This window comes from Hyla sarda, chromosome 9, assembly GCF_029499605.1.
Source record: "Hyla sarda isolate aHylSar1 chromosome 9, aHylSar1.hap1, whole genome shotgun sequence".
NCBI classification, from domain to species: Eukaryota; Metazoa; Chordata; class Amphibia; order Anura; family Hylidae; genus Hyla; species Hyla sarda.
The window spans coordinates 2,274,112-2,299,832 of NC_079197.1; the positions used below are offsets into that span (position 1 = coordinate 2,274,112).

Consider the following 25,721-nt stretch of genomic DNA (forward strand, 5'->3'; position numbering starts at 1 on the left):
CTATAGAGATATAGAGGAGCAGGATCATCTCTTCTGAGGGTGTACTATAGAGGTATAGAGGAGCAGGATCATCTCTTCTGAGGGTGTACTATAGAGATATATGGGAGCAGGATCCTCTCTTCTGAGGGTGTACTATAGAGATATAGAGGAGCAGGATCCTCTCTTCTGAGGATGTACTATAGAGATATAGAGGAGCAGGATCCTCTCTTCTGAGGGTGTACTATAGAGATATAGAGGAGCATGATGCTCTCTTCTGAGGGTATATACTATAGAGATATAGAGGAGCAGGATCCTCTCTTCTGAGGGTGTAGTATAGAGATATAGAGGAGCAGGATGCTCTCTTCTGAGGGTATATACTATAGAGATATAGAGGAGCAGGATCCTCTCTTCTGAGGGTGTACTATAGACATATAGAGGAGCAGGATCCTCTCTTCTGAGGGTGTACAATAGGGATATAGAGGAGCTGGATCCTCTCTTCTGAGGGTGTACTATAGAGATATAGAGGAGCTGGATCCTCTCTTCTGAGGGTGTACTATAGAGATATAGAGGAGCAGGATCCTCTCTTCTGAGGGTGTACTATAGAGATATAGAGGAGCAGGATCATCTCTTCTAGGGTGTACTATAGAGATATAGGGGAACAGGATCCTCTCTTCTGAGGGTGTACTATAGAGATATAGAGGAGCAGGATCCTCTCTTCTGAGGGTGTACTATAGAGATATAGAGGAGCAGGATCCTCTCTTCTGAGGGTGTACTATAGAGATATAGAGGAGCAGGATCATCTCTTCTGAGGGTGTACTATAGAGGTATAGAGGAGCAGGATCATCTCTTCTGAGGGTGTACTATAGAGATATAGGGGAGCAGGATCCTCTCTTCTGAGGGTATATACTATAGAGATATAGGGGAGCAGGATCATCTCTTCTAGGGTGGACTATAGAGATATAGAGGAGCAGGATCCTCTCTTCTGTGTACAGTATATAGAGACATCATTGCAGATAGTCTACACCCAGCAGCTCGGGGACAATTAAAATTGAGATGCTGTAGAAGTTATACAGTATAATGACCAGATGGTCTAGGATAGTGTTCCTCAACATGTGGAGTTCCAGCTGTTGCAAAACTACAACTCCCATCATGCCCTGATCACCAGAATTCTGCAGTTTTGCAAGAGATGGAGAAACACAGATTTGAGTGGATTATTGAATTGAACCAGGGGAATAAAACTTAAAGGGGTACTCCCGTGGAAAACGTTTTTTTATTTTTTAAATCAACTGGTGCCAGAAAGTTAAACAGATTTGTAAATCACTTCTATTAAAAAATCTTAATCCTTCCAGTACTTTTTAGGGTCTGTATACTACAGAGGAAATGGTTTTCTTTTTGGAACACAGTGCTCTCTGCTGACATCTCTGTCCATTTTAGGAACTGTCCAGAGCAGCATATGTTTTCTATGGGGATTTTCTCCTACTCTGGACAGTTCCAAAAATAGACAGAGGTGTCAGCAGAGAGCACTGTGCTCATGATGTCTGCAGAGAGCTCTGTGTTTCATAAAGAAAACCATTTCCTCTGTAGTATACAGACCCTAAAAAGTATTGGAATGATTAAGATTTTTTAATAGAAGTAATTTAGAAATCTGTTTAACTTTCTGACACCAGTTTATTTAAAAAATAAAAAATAAAGGTTTTCCACGGGAGTTCCCCTTTAATGTCTCCAAATGGGGGTTGTCTGAAGCAAATTCTTTAGGGGTCCAATATTGTATAAGAGAAAGATCATCGATGAGACGTCATACAACGAACACATTTTAAAAATGCCCCATAATTACCTCCTCATATCTGATGTTGATGCTTATATGATTATTGCTTTAATTGATAATATTGGTGACATTGGGGGAGATTTATCAAAACCCATGCAGAGGAAAAACTGCTGAGTTGCCCATAGCAACCAATCGCTTTCATTTTTAACAAGGCCTCTGAAAAGTATAAGCAGCGATCTGATTGGTTACTATGGGTAACGTTTCCTCTGCACAGGTTTTGATAAATCTCCCCAATTGTGTCATAAATGGGATTTTTTTTAAAGGAATTTGTACTGATAAATTCATGATAGACTTTCTACCTGCTTAGACCCCTTGTTTATCTTATTCTGTGACCCTGCTTTGTATATTGGGGGAAACGTCCCAATAAAACCATTAAGAAAGAACAACGCTGAGACGCCACAACTTTAAACTTGTATTTATAAACGCTCATTTGTTACAATTCTAATACCAGTATTCATCAAGAAAATTGTCGGATTTTCCAATGCTTTTCATTTTGACGTTAATAACATGTGCAGAAGTGATTCACAGTAAGACTGAGCTGAGCAGAAAGGCAATAATCACATGAACACAGCGTACTGATAGGGCGGTGGGGACGGCGGCCCACGATACATAGCAAGATCAGAACCAGCGACAACCAAAGACATCGAGGGGGCTGGACGCAGCTGTCCCCCAAATGAGATTCCAGCGAAAACATGAAGGTGCGAGAGACCAGTCAAGGCCAAAGTCGGTGTCCAATGCTGCAGTTACAGAAGGGTTAACAACTTGGAGTGCAGCAAGGTTTCTTTCTGGGTTTTTTTTGCAGTGGAAATACAAAGTAAGATGTGGAAATGTCCTATAACAACATACATGTAAAGTCTATTCTGCAAATATGGCGCCTGTCATTCATGTTGCGCCAGTTATTACATTTGTAGCGAGATGGAGCAGGCGATGTATAGAAAGGGACATATAGAAACAAGAACAGAAAGAGAACCTGTCAAGAATCCATACATACAATGTTACTTTTATAAATATACAATGATGTTCTCTATATGAATACAGTAGCTCTGGAAAAACTACTCGTATTTGTCATTACAGGAAGGAAACACAAGGTAAATAAGTTACAGGCCATGGACACCGCTGAATAGACTGAGAAACATTTTTCAGTGGGCGCTCTGCTTTCTCTCCACATGTGCACGACCTATGTGATTCTTCCCTGTAAACCCCCTGTATGTTCTCCTCCCTAATAGTTGTGTGAGCTGTCCTCCTTGTATGCTCTCCTATCAACAGCCTGTAAGCTGTCCTCCAAGTATGTTCTCCTCCCTATCTACAGCCTGTGTGAGCTGTCCTCTCTATGTACAGCCTGTGTGAGCTGCCCTCCATGTATGCTCTCCTCCTTATCTACAGCCCGTATGAGCTGTCCTCCTTGTATGTTCTCCTCCCTATCTACAGCCTGTGTGAGCTGTCCTCCTCTCTATATACAGCCTGTGTGCGCTGCCCTCCTTGTATGCTCTCCTCCCTATATACAGCCTCTGTGTGCTGTCCTCCATGTATGCTCTGCTCCCTATATACAGCCTGTGTGAGCTGCCCTCCATGTATGTTCTCCTCCCTATCTCCAGCCTGTGTGAACTGCCCTCCATGTATGCTCTCCTCCCTATATACAGCCTGTGTGAGCTGTCCTCCATGTATGTTCTCCCCCTATATACAGCCTGTGTGAGCTGTCCTTCCTGTATACTCTCCTCCCTATCTACAGCCTGTGTGAGCTGCCCTCCATGTATGCTTTCCTCTCTACAGCCTGTGTAAGCTGCTCTCTATGTATGCTCTCCTCTCTACAGCCTGTGAGCTGCCCTCTATGTATGTTCTCCTCCCTATCTCCAGCCTGTGTGAGCTGCCCTCCATGTATGTTCTCCCTATCTACAGCCTGTGTGAGCTGCTCTCTATATATGCTCTCCTACCGATCTACAGTCAGTGTGGGCTGCCCTCCATGTATACTACCCATATTTATTTTCACCTCCTTATCTACAGCCTGTGAGCTGCCCTCTATGTATGTTCTCCTCCCTATCTCCAGCCTGTGTGAGCTGCCCTCCATGTAAGTTCTCCCTATCTACAGCCTGTGTGAGCTGCTCTCTATATATGCTCTCCTACCGATCTACAGTCAGTGTGGGCTGCCCTCCATGTATACTACCCATATTTATTTTCACCTCCTTATCTACAGCCTGTGTGAGCTGCCCTCCATGTATGCTTTCCTCTCTACAGTCTGTGTAAGCTGCTCTCTATGTATGCTCTCCTCTCTACAGCCTGTGAGCTGCCCTCTATGTATGTTCTCCTCCCTATCTCCAGCCTGTGTGAGCTGCCCTCCATGTATGTTCTCCCTATCTACAGCCTGTGTGAGCTGCTCTCTATATATGCTCTCCTACCGATCTACAGTCAGTGTGGGCTGCCCTCCATGTATACTACCCATATTTATTTTCACCTCCTTATCTACAGCCTGTGTGAGCTGCCCTCTATGTATGTTCTCCTCCGTACGTCCAGTTTGTTCGTACATAAAGTTGTGTGTAATCCTTTCCCCTCCCCGCTCCTATCTCTAACACTGAAAGAGCAGAAGGTCCTCTTATCTTTCTCTGAGAAGCAGCTAAATGGTAGAAAACATTTACTGAAACCTATACAGATCTCTAAAAAATGTTGTCCATAGCCTTTCGTACTTGAAACAAAGTTCTGGTAATGTACGCACATCCACTATGTGGACAGGTTCTCTTTAAATTCTTGCAGATCCCCATTTACACCTAAAATGATCTCCTCGTGATTGCCCCAATATACATCATAGCTGATGCTCCTCTGCTGCCACCTTGTGGTCACATTTCATTATAAGTAAAATACAAGAAAGGACTTTTTCATTTTGCAAAAATAGAATTCAGAAAACTGAGAAAGTGTTAGAATATGGGAAACAGACCTGGACTCTCCTTATACAGAAGACTGTATTGTGTACAGTAACATGCAGAAAACAATTCCAGCTCATGTGCCACAGCCTGATCCTTGTCCATCCACATATAGAGACTTATGGAGAGAGGATTGAGTGGTTGGATAAGAACAATGTAATGGATCTGATTGTACGTAGATTGGATTGTATCAGCTCTGCTGCTGCGTACAGACAGGATTGAACCCCACCTGTGTATATATGACTCCTCGCACATGGCGTCCGCTCACAACCCGACTGCACAAGAATCCAGAACACCTGAAGGTTCATACAAAACTGATTCAGAGGGATAAAGGTCCAGAATACAAAAATAGATCTTCATTTAAACTTTGCTGATACAATAGATTTTTTAAACCTTTCTATATTTTTCTTTTTTTTTTTTTTTTTTTTTTTTTTACTTTTGTAATACACAAATTTTATTATTTTTTTTATACATAATAACACAACAACGACACAAGAGAACTCTCATTGCTGGTGATCCCCAGAGCGTTCTGTATACAATATCCCCGTCAGCATCTCAAAATTGATGCAGTATGGTAGAGCCGGGCGTCCTCCTGTCTGTGGTCATCCTGACGGACCGGGAAGGGAATCCATCTGCAGCTTTATATCTACCTATCCGAACCAGTGGGCGCCCCAATGTGATGATTCCCCCTATATCTCCGTATCCTAATATATGGGCGCCCCCAATGTGATGATTCCCCCTATATCTCCGTATCCTAATATATGGGCGCCCCAATGTGATGATTCCCCCTATATCTCCGTATCCTAATATATGGGCGCCCCAATGTGATGATTCCCCCTATCCTAATATATAGGTGCCCCTAATGTGATGTTTCCCCCTATATCTCCCTATCCTAATATATGGGCGCCCCAATGTGATAATTCCTCCCTATCCTAATATATAGGTGCCCCTAATGTGATGTTTCCCCCTATATCTCCCTATCCTAATATATGGGCGCCCCAATGTGATGATTCCCCTTATATATCCCTATCCTAATATATGGGCGCCGTAATGTGAGGATTTCCCCTATATATTCCTATCCAAACCAATGGGCGCCCCCAATGTGATGATTCCCCCTATATATCCCTATCCTAATATATGGGCGCCCCAATGTGATGATTCCCCTTGTATATCCCTATCCTAATATATGGGCGCCCCAATGTGATGATTCCCCTTATATATCCCTATCCTAATATATGGGTGCCCCTAATGTGATGATTCCCCCTATATCTCCCTATCCTAATATATGGGTGCCCCTAATGTGAGGATTTCCCCTATATATCCCTATCCAAACCAATGGGCGCCCCCAATGTCATAATTCCTCCCTATCCTAATATAAAGGTGCCCCTAATGTGATGTTTCCCCCTATATCTCCCTATCCTAATATATGGGCGCCCCAATGTGATAATTCCTCCCTATCCTAATATATAGGTGCCCCTAATGTGATGTTTCCCCCTATATCTCCCTATCCTTATAAATGGGTGCCCCTAATGTGATGATTCCCCCTATATCTCCCTATCCTAATATATGGGCGCCCCAATGTGATAATTCCTCCCTATCCTAATATAACGGTGCCCCTAATGTGATGATTCCCCCTATATCTCCCTATCCTTATAAATGGGCGCCCCTAATGTGATGATTCTTTTCTATCCTAATCCATGGGCACATCTACTTGCAGGACAAGTGCAGCCTCCAATTTTTGGCCGGATTTAAAGGGGTTATCCAGGAATAGAAAATCAGAGCTAATTTCTTCCAAGAACAATACTACCCCAGTCCTCAGGTTGTATGTGGTATTACACTTGACTGAGCTGTAATACCATCCACAACTTTACGGACAAGAGTGTCGTTATTTTGTTAAGAAATCAGCTCTGTCTTTCTAATCCTAGATAAACTGCTTTGACATAACTTGTCAGATAAGTCTGGTGTACAGAGATTGAGAAAGATGCGCCAAATTTACTACAAGGTTCTTGCCATCTAGCGCCCCATCTAGTTTTTTTTGCAACAGCTGGAGGCACAATGGTTGGGAAACACTGCAGCCAGAAGTTATATGTTCTCCATAGACTGTGACCCTGACGGGCAGCGATATTATAAATCTATATGTATACAGGTATCTGCAATGATTTTCCCTATAAATTGATGCATATATAGTATTTACGTTTGCCATAACTATCAGTAGCACCCATCGGCGTGATTTATCTCCTTTAACCTGATATGTGAGAATGGCGCCATTCTAAGCTGACGCTGCTCACTCACAATCTTTCCATCCCTCCTAATGTTTTATTTGCCTTCTTTATGTCTCCAGTTTCTGACTGTTCTACCGCAAGGCAGCCGTGAAGGGGTTAATAATAAAAAAAATTCTAAAAACTTATCTGTCCAGAGGAAATGTACACAAGAGCCTCAAGAGTGAAGTACAAATTACACAACGAGAGGTCAGTCCAACAAACTGGTGGTCATTGTCCCCAGAGAGATTAAGGCAACAAACCCGGCTCCGAGCTCCTATCTGTGACTGCGACAAACAAGGGGGGTGATGGGGGCCTCCAGCTATTGCAAAACTACAACTCCCAGCATGCCCTGACAGCCTAGACCTGTGCTTTCCAAACTGTCAACCTCCCAGCTGAAAACTACAACTCCCAGCATGCCCAGACCTCCCTGCTGTTGCAAAACTACAACTCCCAGCATGCCAAGACAGCCTAGACCAGTGTTTTCCAAACTGTAGACCTCCCAGCTGAAAACCACAACTCCCAGCATGCCCGGACAGCTTAGACTAGTGCATTCCAAACTGTGATCCTCCCAGCTGTTGCAAAACTACAACTCCCAGCATGCCTAGACCTCCCAGCTGTTGCAAAACTACAACTCCCAGCATGCCCAGACAGCCTAGACCAGTGTTTTCCAAACTGTAGACCTCCCAGCTCTTGCAAAACTACAACTCCCAGCATGCCCGGGCATGCTGGGAGTTGTAGTTTTGCAAAAGCTAAAGACACACTAGTTGGTAAACTTTACCCTCTCCCCTAATTTAATGTGGTACAGAACGCCCGGCTCTGGGTTTTTTATTTTTTTTGGGGGGGGGGGGGGGGTGCTCCCACAATTCTCCTTGCTAGTCACTATATTATAATAAACAGAAGAGGTATAACAACGGCATTAATAGCGCTTGACCAATTGCAGGTAAGAAAAGGGACCGGATGGAGGGGAGGCTTCACAGAAGCGTGCGTTTAGCATTGGCTCAGGTTCCGAGTATCCGCTCTCCTGCAGAATAGAGAGCGACAATGAAGAAGAGAGAACGAGTTTCTTTGGAAAATATACATAGACCATTATAAGAAGAGACGAAGAAAAGGCCAGATACTCAGCGCTGACCGACCCTGGAACAAAAACACAACACTGCTGAGGTTCCTCTGATTCTGAGACCCCTGTGGATGAACACCTAGAGTCAGCGGGTCCCCTGGGGTAGCACCACGAAAGACGCCTGAGTACGAGGCCGGACCAGCTATGCATCTTGAGAAGTTCCTAGGCCTAGTTAACATCTTTATTTCAGCCACAATCAGATCCTCCACCGGAGCCACAATCAGATCTTCCCTAAAGCCACAATCAGATCCTCGGCGGAGCTACAATCAGATCCTCCACCGGAGCCACAATCAGATCTTCCCTAAAGCCACAATCAGATCCTCCGCAGAGCTACAACCAGATCCTCCACAGGAGCCACAATCAGATCTTCCCTAAAGCCACAATCAGATCCTCCGCGGAGCTACAACCAGATCCTCCACCGGCGCCACAATCAGATCTTCCCTAAAGCCACAATCAGATCCTCCCCGGAGCTACAATCAGATCTTCCCTAAAGCCACAATCAGATCCTCGGCGGAGCTACAATCAGATCCTCCACCGGAGCCACAATCAGATCCTCCCCGGAGCCACAATCAGATCCTCCACCGGAGCCACGATAAGATCCTCTGCCGGAGCCACAATCAGATCCTCTGCCGGAGCCACAATCAGATCCTCCATGGAGCTACAATCAGATCCTCCATGGAACTACAATGAGATCCTCCCCAGAGCTTCGATCAGATCTTCCCTAAAGCCACAATCAGATCCTCCCTAAAGCCACAATCAGATCCTCTGCCGGAGCCACGATAAGATCCTCCACCAGAGCCAGGATCAGATCCTCCACCAGAGCCAGGATCAGATCCTCCCAGAGCCAGGATGAAATCCTCCACCGGAGCCAGGATCAGATCCTCCGCCAGAGCCAGGATCAAATCCTCCACCGGAGCCAGGATCAAATCCTCTACCAGAGCCAGGATCAGATCCTCCACCGGAGCCACAATCAGATGCTCCACCAGAGCCACAATCAGATCCTCCACCGGAGACATAATCAGATCCTCCCTGGAGCTTCGATCAGATCTTCCCTAAAGCCACAATCAGATCTTCCCTAAAGCCACAATCAGACCCTCCACCGGAGCCAGAATCAGACCCTCCACCGGAGCCAGAATCAGATCCTCCACCGGAGCCAGAATCAGATCCTCCACCGGAGCCAGAATCAGACCCTCCACCGGAGCCAGAATCAGACCCTCCACCGGAGCCAGAATCAGACCCTCCACCGGAGCCAGAATCAGACCCTCCACCGGAGCCAGAATCAGACCCTCCACCGGAGCCAGAATCAGACCCTCCACCGGAGCCAGAATCAGACCCTCCACCGGAGCCAGAATCAGACCCTCCACCGGAGCCAGAATCAGACCCTCCACCGGAGCCAGAATCAGACCCTCCACCGGGGCCAGAATCAGATCCTCCACCGGAGCAGAGGGTGAACCTCAGCACAAAGTCATTGTTTTGGTTGTACACATCTCTGCTGCTTGTGATACATGGACAATTGTAATTTCACACTAACATTTTGGGGATAACAAGGTGACGTAATGACTGGGATTTTCTGCCTCTGCTGTTCCCCCCAGAGTGCCCAGAGAGGTTAAGTGATGCTCTGAAGCCCTCTCTACATCCAAAGGAGATCTGAAAACATTGGACAAAAATCCCTGAACTCTACCCGTGGTACCCAAAGAGTCACTGTTTTTGTTTAGTTTTTTTCACTTTTCTGATACTGACATTTTATATATAATTTTTTTTTATTAGTTTTAATTTTTCTATTAAAGAGGCAGTAAATCCCGGTCTGTGGGCTTCTAAAACGTTTGCGAATACATAAAACCAAAAATAATTCATTAATTCTGTAGTGCCTTGTTCCAAAAAAAAAAAAAAGAGCCTTAATACAAGCTAACCAATCACCCAAAATGGTTCTAAAATAAAACCAAAAAACATCAGGCTGTGGAGCTACCGTATGACTTCCAGCACTTTACACCACAGGATAAAAACAAGTCCACACATCAAATGCCGAATCCTCACCGTACAGCGCCGGCCGGAGAGGGGGGGCACGTGACCAGCTCTGCACCGAGCTTGAGATGTTCTATTTCGATGATTAAGGCCTAAATATCACATATGGGGGGGTCAATCCCCCCAACTATAAACTCTGCCTGTTGAATACACGGTGAGCCCGGCCGGTGGACGCCCGCTGACGCCCATAAACCCAGCTCTCGCATTAAAATGACAAGAATCGTCAAAGTCTTCCACAGTCCTTATGCATCATATGTATTAAAAACAAAAAATAAAAATACATTCACCCTCCGAGATCTGTGCGGATTTTTTCTGTGTTTCAGATACTGGGGCCAAAGTTACCGATAACAGCGACTGAAGCTTCAGCAGCGACAACCAAGCCATCATAGACTAAAACAAAGAAGCGAAAGACCTTAAGGGCAAGCCCGGCCCGTACGCGTCCCAGGCGTCCATCACTTGTTGCTGGTGGGACAGCGCGGTCATAGCTCTGCTGCTGGACTGAAGGCGCACATGTGACATAGGATGAGGGATCCTGGACGTTTTCTTTTAAGCGTGGAGGGACCACAGTGTCTCTTGAGGGCGTCCTATAAAAAAAAGTCTATTGCCCTCGGCACATGGGGGGACATTAAGTCATTTGATGAGGCGCTTCCAGCATCTCCATTAAGAAGGTGTCGATGGGTGTGTCTCCTATGAGCTTGAAGAAGAAAAGGTGTTCCAAGCATTTGAGGCCAATGGACCGGAGGGCGGGCAGGCGCAACAAAAGCTTTGCAAACCTGTCGATAAGAAAATATAAAAATCAGCAACTAAAAGAAGAATAAGACACAATGTCATAAGAAAGTCACGAACATTTGGGACCATACAGTGAATTATTTTTTTTTAACACCACCGCTCCTCTACTGATACTCGTGCCCGTCATTATTTTTGTTACTGATGTTAAGGATGGACCCCGACTACATACGTCCACAGCCATAAAAGGGTTAAATGGGCACTATCATTAAAATTTTTTTTGCTATTGTACTCCTTTTGGTAAATAAAAAAATCTTTCTAATGTGTTTAAAAAAAAATTAAGTTTTCGATGTTTTATTTGTGTTTAAAAAAGCTGCAACTAGGTGTCTCCCTACTCGTCCAGAGCACATCTCCCCCCCCCATCTCTTGCACAGACCAAAATCAGGAAATGCAGTCTGGAGTGCTGAGGGAGGATGCAGCCTTAGCCAATCATAGCTCATCTCACACTGTACTGCTCTGGGCTGTGTGTAGCAGAGTCAGGGAGGAAGTTCTCCCCAGTATGGCTTCAGATGATGTCACAGCCTGCTGGGGAACGCCCCTTCCCAGTCTGTGAATCTGACTGAGACTGAGCAGAAAATACAGAACAATATCACGGTAAAAAACTAACAAATAATAAAAATAAAGGCCGGGGGTGGTTTATCATGATGGGGGCAGTGACCTGGGAGGATTATAACATTGAACAAGATCTTGACAATGAACTTGTCCCCATCCACAGGACAGGGGATAAGTAGCTGATCAGAGGGCGATCCTGTGGATAGGGGATAAGTTTATCGTGGCTGGAGTTCTCCTTTAAGACTCAATGCAGACGGCTCCTGGCGGACCATGAGAGAAGCTCCGAAAACTCATGAATTGTTAACTAGGCTCTCGTGGGATCGAGTCGGATTTTTTTAGTTTTTTCCCACTGGTCACGCAATCTACGTGGTCAGGAGGAAAAAAAAAATAAACCAAATCCTTTTACAGATTGGAGAGAGGCCAAAAAAAAAGGAGATAATTTCTGCTGAGTTGTTGAGAACAGAAGTCCGAGCGCCAGGAAAAACAATTCTTTTCTGAACACCATCCAGGAAGTGGAACTTTACGATTTAACCCAAAACATATGATGGCCGAGGGGAAGGGTCCCATCTCCCCCAGTGCTATGGGCGCCTACTGCTACTTGTGGTGCTTCCTCGGACAATGTGGGGCGAGGTTATTATTTTAGGTGATCATTATTATTTTGAGATTATGAGCGTATAAACAATAAGCAGCACATGGTGTGAATGAGGACATAGAGTAGTGCCTAAAGCTTGGACTGTATGGTTCCATGAACACCATTAAAATAACCAGTGCCTTTTCCGCTTCAGAATCAGTGATTTTTTTCCTGTATTGACTTCAGTCTAATTTCCTGGTTCCGAAAACGCTAATAAAAAATCAGCATAAAAAAAAAAAAAAAAACTGATTTTTCACCCTACATTATATCCTCAGAGGATACTGTCTGTGTGAAGCACGGGACACACTGCTTTGGGGGGAAGCACGTGTATTTTTGCAAGTCCCAGTTTTGCCTTTGGCTAAGCGGTTGTATGTGCGGTCACATGACTTTGGCAATGACACGGGTCACGTGGCCAAAATTTGTCACGGTATGCTGGTGCATCACAGCTGATGAAAGTGAAGTGGGACGTGACCCACGAGTGGGCACGACTGTAATCCCAAAGTCACCATAAAAATAAGTTTATTTATGGTCGCGCCCTTAGACACTTGACTCCATTTGCTTTCATTAGTTGTGATGCAGCATTTAAATGCAGTATGTAAGCATGCAAACTGTGCTGCGGCCAGGTAGCCCTAGGGCAGTGGTGTCCAAATTGTGGACCTTCAGCTGTTGCAAAACTACAACTTCCAGCATGCCCGGACAGCCTAGACCAGTGCTCTCCAAACTGTGGACCTCCCAACTATTGCAAAACTACAACTCCCAGCATGCCCGACATCCTATACCAGTGCTTTCCAAACTGTCAACCTCCCAGCTGTGGCAAAACTACAACTCCCAGCATGCCCGGAAAGCCTAGACGAGTGCTTTACAAACTGTCGACCTCCCAACTACTGCAAAACTGCAACTCCCAGCATGCCCAGACAGCCTAGACCAGTGCTCTCCAAACTGTTGACCTCCCAGCGGTTGCAAAACTACAACTCCCAGCATGCCCAGACAGCCTAGACCAGTGCTCTCCAAACTGTTGACCTCCCAGCGGTTGCAAAACTACAACTCCCAGCATGCCCAGACAGCCTAGACCAGTGCTCTCCAAACTGTTGACCTCCCAGCGGTTGCAAAACTACAACTCCCAGCATGCCCGGACAGCCGTTGGCTGTCCGGGCATGCTGGGAGTTGTAGTTTTGCAACAACTGGAGGTCCGCAGGGTGAAGACCACTGATCTAGGAGATCAATAAATGTGGAATGTGTATCATATTAAAGTGGTACTCCACCACCAAAGGATAGGGGATAAGATGTCTGATCACGAGGCGTTGTAGTTTTGCAACAGCTGGAGGCACCCTGGTTGGGAATCACTGTCATAGACGGTCAGAGACTTTAATCTTTTCCTCGTGTAGAATCATCCTCCTTATTTCTTCTATATCGGCCATGTCTATAACGCTTCAGCATCCAATGTCTTCTCTGGTTTCCTGTTCTATTTTTGCAATTGTGACGAGAACTTCACCGGCAGAGAAGCTGCGCAGGCCAAAAATACTACACCTGGTCAGGATTTCCTGCCGTGCATACTGCGGCGCGGCCAAAAATACATAGAGACAAAGCCCAGGTCCCCGATACAGGAGGGATGCCAAGTACTCACCTCCCCGGCTGCTCTGGGTACTTGTGTTTACAGTAAGCTTCCAGCGATGCATAGACCTTCTCACGTAACGCCTCCACCTCCGAGGGGTTGGAGAGACCCTTAGAGTCTGCACAAAAAACAGCAGCGGGTTAGGAGAGGGCAGAGGCCGATCCATTACATGAGTGAAGGTAAATGAAATCTCTTATTACTGTTTTCCATAAATACTGATACAATGAAACAAAAGAGCTGATGTGATACAATATGGAGTTGACTGTGCCCAAGGGTTGCAATCTCCATCTTGGCTCTATCACTATAGCTCTGGCGCCAGCACAGATGGTGTAGTACTCCTCCTGGCGTCACGCTTGGTCTAGATCTCTAGCTGGACGTACATTTATTTTTCATCGTTTTGTGCCTGGGCCTCCTTAAAGGGATGGAACAAAAAAATTTTCAAATCAACTGGTGCCAGAAAGTTAAACAGATTTGTTAATTACTTCTAAATAAAAATCTTAATCCTTCCAGTACTTATCAGCTGCTATATTCTCCACAGGAACTTGTGTAGTTCTTTCCAGTCTGACCACAGTGCTCTCTGCTGACACCTCTGTCCATGTCAGGAACTGTCCAGAATAGGAGCAAATCCCTATAGCAAACCTCTCCTGCTCTGGACAGTTCCTGATACGGACAGCAGAGAGCACTGTGGTTAGACTGAAAAGGACTACACAGCTTCCTGTGGAGCATACAGCAGCTGAAAAGTACTGGAAGGATTGAGATTTTTATATAAAAGTAATTTACAAATCTGTTTAACCTTCTGGCACCAGTTGATTTATAAAGATTTTTTTCCACCGGAGTACCCCTTTAAGTAATTGAGTATTTATTTTTATTATTTTACCTGGGTTGAATAAGACGATGGCCCGTAAGCAGCCCAGCTCGGTCTTGTCCATTTGCATGTCGCGCATTTTCGAGACCAGTTCTGTGAGGACCCTAAAAAGTAAAAGCAGCAGTCGGATCACATACGGGACTGAAGGTGTGAATATGAATTGTGGCAAATAAGTAACATCTATAGCGCCGCCCTGTCCAAGGCAGATATGACCCCAAAACAAAAAGGATCAGAAATGATCAGATGTGCAGCGTGTGAACACAGCCCAGTCCTCCAGACACTGATCACGTATTCTTCACACTCCCAATGTCCATTATGACTGAGCGTCTTGTGTGAACTCGACCTTCTCACACGTGTTTTTGTGTGAATGCGCAGATCGCTTGTGTTTTATACCATCTATAGGGGCGTTGTAGGTGCCCATGTACAGCCGGGGGTCCACACACACATCAGACCTTGTTCTGACAGGATACAGTCTCATTACTGTCACTAAATACGCGACTTCTGCGCAGGATTTATCACGGCCGTCTGAATGCGTCTTCAAGGGTTTTATGCAGATACAAGACAGATCTGTAATACACTGTAACGAACCCTGCACTTCTGTCAGGTCACCAGAAGGGGGAATCAGGCTCCAAATCAGTGTTTCCCTAACAGGGTGCATTAAGCTGTTACAAAACTACAACTCCCAGCATGCACAGACAGCCTAGACCAGTGCTCTCCAAACTGTCAACCAGCCAGCTATTGCAAAACTACAACTCCCAGCATGCCCAGACATCCTATACCAGTGCTTTCCAAACTGTCAACCTCCCAGCTGTGGAAAAACTACAACTCCCAGCATGCCCAGACCGCCTAGACCAGTGCTCTCCAAACTGTGGACCTCCCAACTATTGCAAAACCTTAACTCCCAGCATGCCCAGACATCCTATACCAGTGCTTTCCAAACTGTCGACCTCCCAACTATTGCAAAACTACAACTCCCAGCATGCCCAGACATCCTATACCAGTGCTTTCCAAACTGTCTACCTCCCAACTATTGCAAAACTACAACTCCCAGCATGCCCAGACATCCTATACCAGTGCTTTCCAAACTGTCTACCTCCCAACTATTGCAAAACTACAACTCCCAGCATGCCCAGACATCCTATACCAGTGCTTTCCAAACTGTCGACCTCCCAACTATTGCAAAACTACAACTCTCAGCATGCCCCGACAGCCTAGACCAGTGCTTTCCAAACTGTCGACCTCCCAGCTATGGCAAAACTACAACTCCCAGCATGCCCAGACATCCTATACCAGTGCTCTCCAAACTGTCTACCTCCCAACTATTGCAAAACTACAACTCCCAGCATGCCCAGACATCCTATACCAGTGCTTTCCAAACTGTCTACCTCCCAACTATTGCAAAACTACAACTCCCAGCATGCCCAGACATCCTATACCAGTGCTTTCCAAACTGTCGACCTCCCAACTATTGCAAAACTACAACTCTCAGCATGCCCCGACAGCCTAGACCAGTGCTTTCCAAACTGTCGACCTCCCAGCTATGGCAAAACTACAACTCCCAGCATGCCCCGACAGCCTAGACCAGTGCTCTCCAAACTGTCGACCTCCCAGCTGTTGCAAAACTACAACTCCCAGCATGCCCGGACAGCCGTTGGCTGTCCGGGCATGCTGGGAGTTGTAGTTTTGCAACAGCTGGGAAGACGACAGTTGGGAAATACTGCTCTATATGCAACAAATGTTTTCATTCGCTGACAGCAAGCAGACATCTTGAAAATGGTGAGAAAATCTAAGTTAAGAATAAAGTTGCAGATGTTTTCATTCCACACGATGAATCTTTACTTCCGGAACCGGATTTGTTTGTTTCCATCCTTTCATTTCATGGTGATTTCCCTAATTGATCTGTCACTGGATTTTGCGCTGAGATGACGCAAATGTGAAAATCCCCTTAAACTTACTGAAGCCTGAAATCCACAAGCACTAAGCTATTTCATACCGGTCAAAGATGGCGCCGACTCCTGCGCTGTGTGCGCTGTTCCGATGTACGTGCAGGCCGGTGGCTAAGAGGATTCCGTCTTTGACAGCTATTGATCGATGGGAGAAGGAGGCGATGAGGAGTTCGTTCCAACCTGCGCAAAACAGAAAAAGATTTTACAAGACGCAGAACGATAATCCCGCGGGCACCGCCATATACCAGGAGTAGAAGAACAAAAACCACTCCGCGCCTGGCCACAGGTTGTATGTGGTATTGCACCTTACCCCCATTCACTTCAGTGGAGGTGAGCTGCAATACCACACATGACCTGTGCACAGGTGTGGTGCTGTTTTTAGAAGTAAGCAGCCATGTTCTTTTAAAGGGAACCTGTCAGGTTATTAGTTGCAGTATTTGGACACTTGGGGAGATTTATTAAAACCAGTGCGAAGGGAAAAGTTGCCAATAGCAACCAATCAGATCGCTTCTTTCATTTTTCAGAGGCGATCTGATTGGTTGCTATTTGAAACTGGGCAACTTTTCCTCTGGACAGGTTTTGATAAATCTCCCCCACTGTGCCCATAATCTTTCTCTTTTTTCGCACTACTGCAAAAAACAACTTTATTTACGGCCCCCAGATGCAGATTTATTTAAGCATTGGGGCGGAGCCACAGTACATGTAGTCGCGCTCAATCATTCTTGATTGTCACATTAGGTGCCCTATTGTAGAAAAGATCTTCGTTTGGACCAGGATTCGTGGAGCTGATTAGGACACAAGACTCACAGGATCGGGATAACATCCATCAGAATTTATTACCATTAATGCAACGCATTTCGCTGGGCATGTACAGATGCCTGAAGAAGCTGCGCATGCGCAGAGAAACGCGTTGCATTATTGGTAATAAATTCTGATGGATGTTATCCCAATCCTGTGTCCTAATCAGCGCCACGAATCCTGGTCCAAACGAAGCCCTTTTCTACAATACTCTACTCTTATCCCGGAAGGCTGCAGATGGACCTCATCTAACTACAAACCTTTACCATTGTTGTGTATGTTGTTGCACAACCTCATCTGGTAAGCGGTATTGACTCTCCTTATCTTCGTACCATTACCATCTACGTTACTCCACAAGGAGAGCCTTTGCTTTTTTCTTCTACATTAGGTGGCGGGAACTCAGTGTATCAAATCAAAGGTAAGTGATTAGGAGGAGGCGGGGACAGTGCAGTTACATGCGGTCAGGCTCCGCCCCCATGTCTACTTAGACGACAGCGAGTAACGGTGAATGAAGTCGATCATGCGGCAACAGAGGAAGGTTATGGGCACAGTGTGTAAACGATATGCATTGCATCTAAGTAGGTACTGGGGAGAAATAATGGGGCTCGGGGAACCTAACATGTTTCCCCTTAATTCAGTAAAGTGTCATTAAAAGGTTCGGATCCAGGAGTAGAAAAACAGATCTACTTACCAAAAACAGGTTGTGTGAGGTATTACAACTCCATTCACTCACTTCAGTGGAGCTAAGCTGCAATACCCCTCACAACCTGAGGACAAAAGTGGCGCTGTTTCTGTAAGTAAAAGCAATTATGGACGTTTCTTTAAAGGGGTTTTCTTAAAAGGGAAACTAAATGGTTTCAAATCAACTGGTGCCAGAAAAAAATACAGATTTGTAAATTACTTCTATATATAAAAAAAAAAAAACTTAATCCTTCCAGTACTTATCACCTGCTGTATGCTCCAGAGGAAGTTGGGTAGTTCTTTCCAGTCTGACTACAGTGATCTCTGCAGACACCTCTGTCCATGTCAGGGAATGTCCAGAGTAGGAGAAAATCCCCATAGCAAACCACTCCTGCTCTGGACAATTCCTGACACGGACAGAGGTGGCAGCAGAGAGCACTGTGGTCAGAGACTGGAAAGAACTACACAACTTCCTGTGGAGCATACAGCAGCTGATAAGTGCTGGAAGGGTTAGGATTTTTTAAATAGAAGCACCAGTTGATTAAAACAAAATGTTTTATTTGCGGAGTACCCCTTTAAATAGAGGCCTGCCCAGAAATCCCCACCTAAACTGTAACTGAAATTCTGCATAAGTGCGATCGCATTTTATCCAGACATTTTCTTACACCTGTTTCTTAAGATGTGACAGGAGAGGACAACTGAAGGACATGTATATGTGACCCCTATACGTTGTGTTCAGATGTGACTGACAGCGCCCCCTCGGGAATTCCTCCCGCACAGGACGGAGGTATAAAGAATCGATCGGTCCGGACTTCATATAGAGCTTGATGTGAGATTTGCGCCCTTTAAGACGCCTCTTCCCAGTCCTACTCGTTGCCATAGAAGAAGTGAGCGGCGTGCCCCCTGTCCGCTCCGTTTGCCCTGAAGCCGCGTTTCATCTCCTATTAGGAGACGCATGAGCGGGCGCAGCCGCAATGTCAGCTGGATGTTGGGCTGTTAATGTTTCATGTGCGGTCGATCCCCAGAGTCTCTTCGTGGCTCTCAATAATACATTAAGTCACCGGCTAAAATCCTGCTGGAAGGTTATTTAAAGCACGAGGCGAGCGCAGCCTACAGGATCGGGGCTTACGAGATAGTCACCGCTTATTATTATGACCGTGCATGTCATAACAGAACTGACGAAACATGCGACAAATCAGAGACGGCAGCTGCGGGAAGACGTCACTACTGCGTGTGATGGTGTCCTTTTCCAATTGGTACGCCTCAAGCTGTTGCAAAACTGCAACTCCCAGCATGCCCGGACAGCCGTTGGCTGTCCGGGCATGCTAGGAGTTGTAGTTTTGCAACAGCTGGAGGCACCCTGGTTAGGAAACATTGATTTAGATTTATGCATGACAAATTTGTTGCAGAAATGACTCCCACTGTAACTCCACTCTATAGAAATGAATGGGACAGTTTCGGAAAATTCTGCAACATAAGCCTTAGGTGACAACCCCTTTTTACACCTGTCACATTGTATAGGGCCTGTTATAAAAGCTCTAGAGTTACTGTTCCTTCTGTGCCGGACTCACCTGCTCGGAGCAGTATTACTTGGTCGTCCAGTGGCAATTCTGAAAAGTGCGGGATTCTTTTTGCCCATTCGACCAAAGTGAAGAGCTGCTTGTCAGCCGCTTGGCAAATGTTGGTGACGGGATCGCTGGGCTGGAAATAGAAATAATCTGTGTTATTCTATCGTTCCTCCACATTGATTACTCCTCTACCCCGATTATATTGGCTACTTTTATCTAGTTCTTAGGATCCTATAAACACAATGGACACAGAGCCCTACAAGCCTCCATCCCCAAACACCTGACGGTTTTCCAGACTAGAGACAGAGGCCTTGGAAAGATGTGTCAAACACTTCTACTCATGTGTTAAGCCGCATTTTCCCCGACTCGCAGACGCTTTTACTGTCACAGGGGAAGTGCAAATCCAGTTTGTCACAGTCCTGTTAAATTATACAGCACTTTGCCTTTAGCTCATTCGCTGCAACTTCTAAAAATATACAACCGCGCGTCGCCTATACGAGCCGCGCGCGCCTCAGCCCCTCCCCCGCACACAAGCAATAAGATCATTCTAGTTTTTCTCCAACTTTGTATCATCTACATCGGTTCCTTATAGGCGGTGCTCCTCTTCACCTTAATGGATAAAATGTATCATCCGTGCGTTTTTATTTTGCGAAGGGGTTATCTAATTTTGCGCTATTTTCATCTTGCCTGTGCCGGCATCGTAACGTTTCTTGTTGCGCGCTTCCAGAGGGTGCGGTTAGCAGATGCACCTAATAGAACACCTGTGCAAAAATTCTTTTTGCACAAAAGTACTTCAGTGACCGGCTGGCATAGGAATGTGTTTGCACTAGGAACATCCCGTCATTTGCGCAAAATTATGAAGTTCTGTGCGCAACACAATAAATTTGGAACCACAAACTTGCGCTGCAGGTATTGCACTGCGTAGAAATCTGCGCCAAGATAAATTCCATGCTGTACCGATCTTCACTCACATCTGTACGGGTGCTAAGTCTACGTCTCTTACATAGGTATCTAACGTAACCTTTCGTATATGACAGGGGTCTCCAAAAGGTGGACCATCAGCTGTTGCAAAACTACAACTCCAAGCATGCTGGGCATTGTAGTTTTGCAACAGCTGGAGGGCCCCCATTTGGAGACCACTGGTATATGAGAACACAGCCGGCCCCTGATGCTACTTACTGAATTGGGGGCAAGGCCCATGTTGGCCTCAATGTAAGTTTCTGTCTTTGGCTCCACCGCCAGTTCGGCCTCCAGGATTTTCTCCACTGGCATGTCCTCGTTGGCGCTGCTGGTGCACTCTACCTCGTTCTCATTTCGGTCCTTCCCTCGCTGCCTCTCCTCCTGCACAGCTACATAACAGAGAAGACGCATGAGGAATGGTGGCTCCAACACTTACGGTAGCAAAAAATTACAGAAGACAGTATGAGACACCCGTGCTGCTGTTGGTGCCCCCTAGTGGCGCAGTACTGAGAAGCACCTAAATCTGCTATACAGTTATATACTGAGGATTGTGGTGCTGTATGTGATGCACAAAGAATGGCGAGCTGCTCAGTGATCAGAAGATCCACCGATGCAGCTTACAGGGGAGTTCACCGGGCAGCTTACAGGGGAGTTCACCGGGCAGCTTACGGGGAGTTCACCGGGCAGCTTACGGGGAGTTCACCGGGCAGCTTACGGGGAGTTCACCGAGCAGTTTACGGGGAGTTCACCGGGCAGTTTATGGGGCGTTCACCGGGCAGCTTACCGGGATGTTCACCGAGCAGCTTACAGGGAGTTCACCGTGCAGCCTCCGAGGAGTTCACGGGCAGTTTACGGGGAATCCACCGAGCAGCCTACGGGGAGTTTACCGGGCAGCTAACGGGAGTTCACCGGGCAACTTATTGGGAGTTCACCGTGCAGCCTCCGAGGAGTTCACCGGGCAGTTTACGGAGAATCCACTGAGCAGCCTACGGGGAGTTCACCGGGCAACTTATGGGGAGTTTACCGGGCAGTTAACGGGAGTTCACCAGGCAGCTTATTGGGAGTTTACTGGGCAGCTTATTGGGAGTTCACCGGGCAGCTTATTGGGAGTTCACCGGGCAGCTTATTGGGAGTTCACCGGGCAGCTTATTGGGAGTTCACCGGGCAGCTTATTGGGAGTTCACCGGGCAGCTTATTGGGAGTTCACCGGGCAGCTTATTGGGAGTTCACCGGGCAGCTTATTGGGAGTTCACCGGGCAGCTTATTGGGAGTTCACCGGGCAGCTTATTGGGAGTTTACCGGGCAGCTTATTGGGAGTTTACCGGGCAGCTTATTGGGAGTTCACCGGGCAGCTTATTGGGAGTTCACCGGGCAGCTTATTGGGAGTTCACCGGGCAGCTTATTGGGAGTTCACCGGGCAGCTTATTGGGAGTTCACCGGGCAGCTTATTGGGAGTTCACTGAGCAGCTTTCTTGTATTACATTCAGGAGGAAGTGTGTCTAATTGCATCTAACATTGTTCTTTGTACCATATGCCGTCGAAGCTGAGATACACGCGAGCCAAAGGCTGTTCACTTCTCGCACACATGAACCATGGGAAAATCCCGGGTGCTGGCCGCCTTTCTGGAGACAATCAGCAAATTCCAGTCCTCCCAATTATTTAATAATACGATTAGATTTTTTGGAGCTGAGCAGCTTTTCTAATGGAGTCTTTTTTTTTTTCCCTCTGTTTGTTGGGAAATCGGCCGCCAAAGTTCATGGCCCGCTGCTGGGATTGGGAACCACTGAGAGCAAACAACTTTATTCCAAACACTACATGATCCCAGAGCGCGGGTGACTTACTGGGGAGCAATATATCAGCGTCTTCTACCTCATCTATCTGGATAAAGAAGGCCAAATGGCTTCAATGTATCTCAAAGGCCTAAGTATAGCTAGAAATGTCACAATTCAAAGCTAGACCAGTGTTTCCCAACCAGCTGTCAGAGCATGCTGGGAGTTGAAGTTTTGCAACAGCTGGAGACTCCCTGGTTGGGAAACACTGATCTTTATTAATGAAGTTTTCAGATATTCTTTGCTTTACTTCTAGTCTGGATCTAAGGTTACAAAAAGCCCAGGAGAGGAGTCTGATTCTGCTCCCTTAAGGGTCAACATAATTGGGAACACTCTGGGGGATCCTGCGCATTTCCATCCACTGTGGAACTACAAGTTCCAGCAAATCATAATCATGCAAATACAGATATTGGCCTTGGTTTACTATAAGTGTCGGGATTTCTTTTTGGTTGAATTCCCTTTACACTATATTTACTAGTTTAGTGCCCATTAAAAAAATTATAATAATGATTAATTAAAAAGAGGACATAAAACAATTCTCAATTAAATATAATACAAATAATAGTCCCACATTCAGAATTATGGTGGCTCTTACCGCCTGGAGATAGATTTGTAAATTACTTCTATTTAAAAATCTTAACCCTTCCAGTACTTATCAGCTGCTGTATGCTCCACAAGTTCTTTTCTTTTGGAATTTCCTTTAATGTCTGACCACAGTGCTCTCTGCTGACACCTCTGTCCATGTCAGTAACTGTCCGGAGTCAGGATAGGTTTGCTATGGGAATTTGCTCCTGCTCTGTACAGTTCCTAAAATGAACAGAGGTGTCAGCAGAGAGCACTGTGGTCAGACAGAAAAGAAATTCAAAAAGAAAATAACTTCCTCTGGAACATACAGCAGCTGATAAGTACTGGAAGGGTTAAGATTTTTAAACAGAAACAATTTACAAATCTGTGTAACTTTCTGGCACCAGTTGATTTTAAATGTTTTCCAGGGGGGTTCTCCTTTAAGTCTGAAGAATTGGGACGCCGATATATGGAATATTACAAAAACGTTACTTCAGCAGAAACTATAAGAAAGAGAAACTATGATGGTGGAACAGAATCCAGTGGTCTCCAAACTGAGGCCTTCCAGATAGTGCAAAACTACAACTCCCAGCATGCCCGGGCAGCCGTTGGCTGTCCAGGCATTCTGGGAGTTGTAGTTTTCCATTGGAGGGTCTTTATTGTTCCTACTTTCCCTGTTCCCTCTTTTCCAATAACCTTTATATGGTGAAGCTGCTGAGAAGTCCTGGAGCCGCCACTTCCGCTGTGTCGCAGCGAAGCACGATAGGAATGTGACGGGGCAAGGCCTTGGATGCCGGCCACCTACAGCAGAACACAGAGAGCCCGCTGCCGTCTGGGAAGGAGAAGGGAATTCCTCACAGATGCTTCCTCATAGGGGTCTTGTCAGGAATTAGCCTTGTTACATGGCTGCAGACCCCTAATGTTAAGTGACTCCATCCTCTCGTACCGCCTATAAGACGTGACAGGTTCGCAGTATGAGCGAACGTCTCAGTGTTCATGTGCTGTGGCTGAAGGGGCCTAATGTAGTGAACAGACCAGAGGCACAAACCTAACCCAGATGTGGAGCCGCTTCTGCACACATCCCGCCAGGACAGGAGCTGTCAGTATCGGTGGTATTTGCGGTATGATATACGGGCACATCTGTGACATGTTATGTTATCGCCTAATAGTGACCAACAACCTGCAACGAGATAGAAGTCAGATCGCTGACGTATCACGCTCTGTAACCCCCAGCGTTGTGTGGCGCAGATCACATAAACAACCACTAGATGTGTGGACAATAGTCCCTCTAGTCTTGGGTAGTCCAGGTTTTTAGCTGACGCTGTCATATCGTAATCTCATCCTCATAAGATCTCAGGCTGGTGACAAAACCATGTGTGGGACTGTGACAACCGTGCCTCATGTGGGACTGTGACATCCGTGCCTCGTGTGGGACTGTGACAACCGTGCCTCGTGTGGGACTGTGACAACCGTGCCTCGCGTGGGACTGTGACAACCGTGCCTCGTGTGGGACTGTGACAACCGTGCCTCGTGTGGGACTGTGACAACCGTGCCTCGTGTGGGACTGTGACAACCGTGCCTCGCGTGGGACTGTGACAACCGTGCCTCGTGTGGGACTGTGACAACTGTGCCTCGTGTGGGACTGTGACAACCGTGCCTCGTGTGGGACTATGAAAACCCGCTGTCGCCTCATATGGTTACACATCATGGAGGACCTCAGTGAGAAACACGAAACCTCTGCACAGTCCACAGAAGGCAGCAATGGACGCAGCTCTGGGAGGACACAGATATTACAATTGTAGTTATAGAACTAATAAGATTAGGGGTCTGTTCACACAGACAAAATCCAACTCAAAAACTGTTTCTTCAGGTTTTTAAGACATTGCTTGATTTTACTTTGGAACATTTTTTCAGGTAATTTATGGAGCTGGTTTTGGGGCAATTTTGTTCCTGCTCAGCCCAAGCTGGGGTCTCAAACAAACACAGGCAGAGCTCCGCACCAACATGCATAAAAACACAGCACAACCGGTTAAAGCTTTCTTGTTGATTTCTTGTTGATTTGAATAGGAGAAAACCTTCCCCCGGACATCTGCTCGCAGGCTGAACCAATGGTCACTTCTGTTCAGGTGGAAACACACGTCTTTCCCAGGCTCCCAGTGAAGCTTTCGGTGGCTTTTGAGCAAAATACACAAAAATACTTTTATTCTCACACTGGTTTTGTCCATGTGAACAGGAACTAAAATGGATCTCCAGGAATTAAAGGGTTATTCCCACACCAGGTAGAAACAAAAATGCTGCAGAAGCCTAAAACATTGCTCACCTGTCTGCCCCAGTTTTGAAATCACCAAAAACCCATTCGTCCTCTTCCCTGCCATATCTTCTCACCACTCTCTGGTTGCTCATTAGTATAATTCCCAGAATGCATTGCCTTCACTCAGTACTATCAGTTCCCCACCTAGAGCTGCTGCAGAACATCTCATTTCATAGTAGACTATTACTCAATGAGTGAGGTTGCAGCACCTGCTGTATTCATTCTCTGTCTGCTCCTCTGTCTGTAGCATTGTTCAGTACATGGCAGCATGCTGTAACCACACTTAATCTTCTCTAAAATGAATGAGAACGAATGAGAACGAATGAGGCCTAAGATCAGATTACAACATGGCCACTTTCTTGCAGAAACAGCATCACATTTGTCCAGGGGCCGAGCTACAATGAGACCCCCGGGGCTCATCCAGGCATGGACGTGAATGCATATCCCTCACCAGGTGCATGGACATACAGACAGCCATGGTAGCCCCCTCCAATGGCCACAT

General features: G+C 46.1%; 1 protein-coding gene across 8 annotated transcripts in view; it reads right to left on the reverse strand.

Annotated features, from left to right (window-relative positions):
- Positions 1 to 2,204: 2,204 nt before the first annotated feature.
- The window catches only part of RXRA (retinoid X receptor alpha), a 237,002-nt gene continuing 213,485 nt past the window's right edge, over positions 2,205 to 25,721 (reverse strand). For 7 of the 8 annotated variants that reach the window (XM_056537919.1, XM_056537920.1, XM_056537916.1 and 4 more), the window contains 7 exons: positions 20,735 to 20,904; positions 19,559 to 19,688; positions 16,556 to 16,688; positions 14,575 to 14,666; positions 13,710 to 13,815; positions 10,404 to 10,889; positions 2,205 to 7,998 (listed from right to left, as the gene is read on the reverse strand). In XM_056537919.1, the coding sequence (XP_056393894.1) occupies positions 10,742 to 10,889; positions 13,710 to 13,815; positions 14,575 to 14,666; positions 16,556 to 16,688; positions 19,559 to 19,688; positions 20,735 to 20,904 (779 nt within the window). In that variant the 3' untranslated portion in view covers positions 2,205 to 7,998; positions 10,404 to 10,741. The remainder of the gene's footprint in view (positions 7,999 to 10,403; positions 10,890 to 13,709; positions 13,816 to 14,574; positions 14,667 to 16,555; positions 16,689 to 19,558; positions 19,689 to 20,734; positions 20,905 to 25,721) is intronic. The other variant, XM_056537917.1, reaches the window with a different exon arrangement.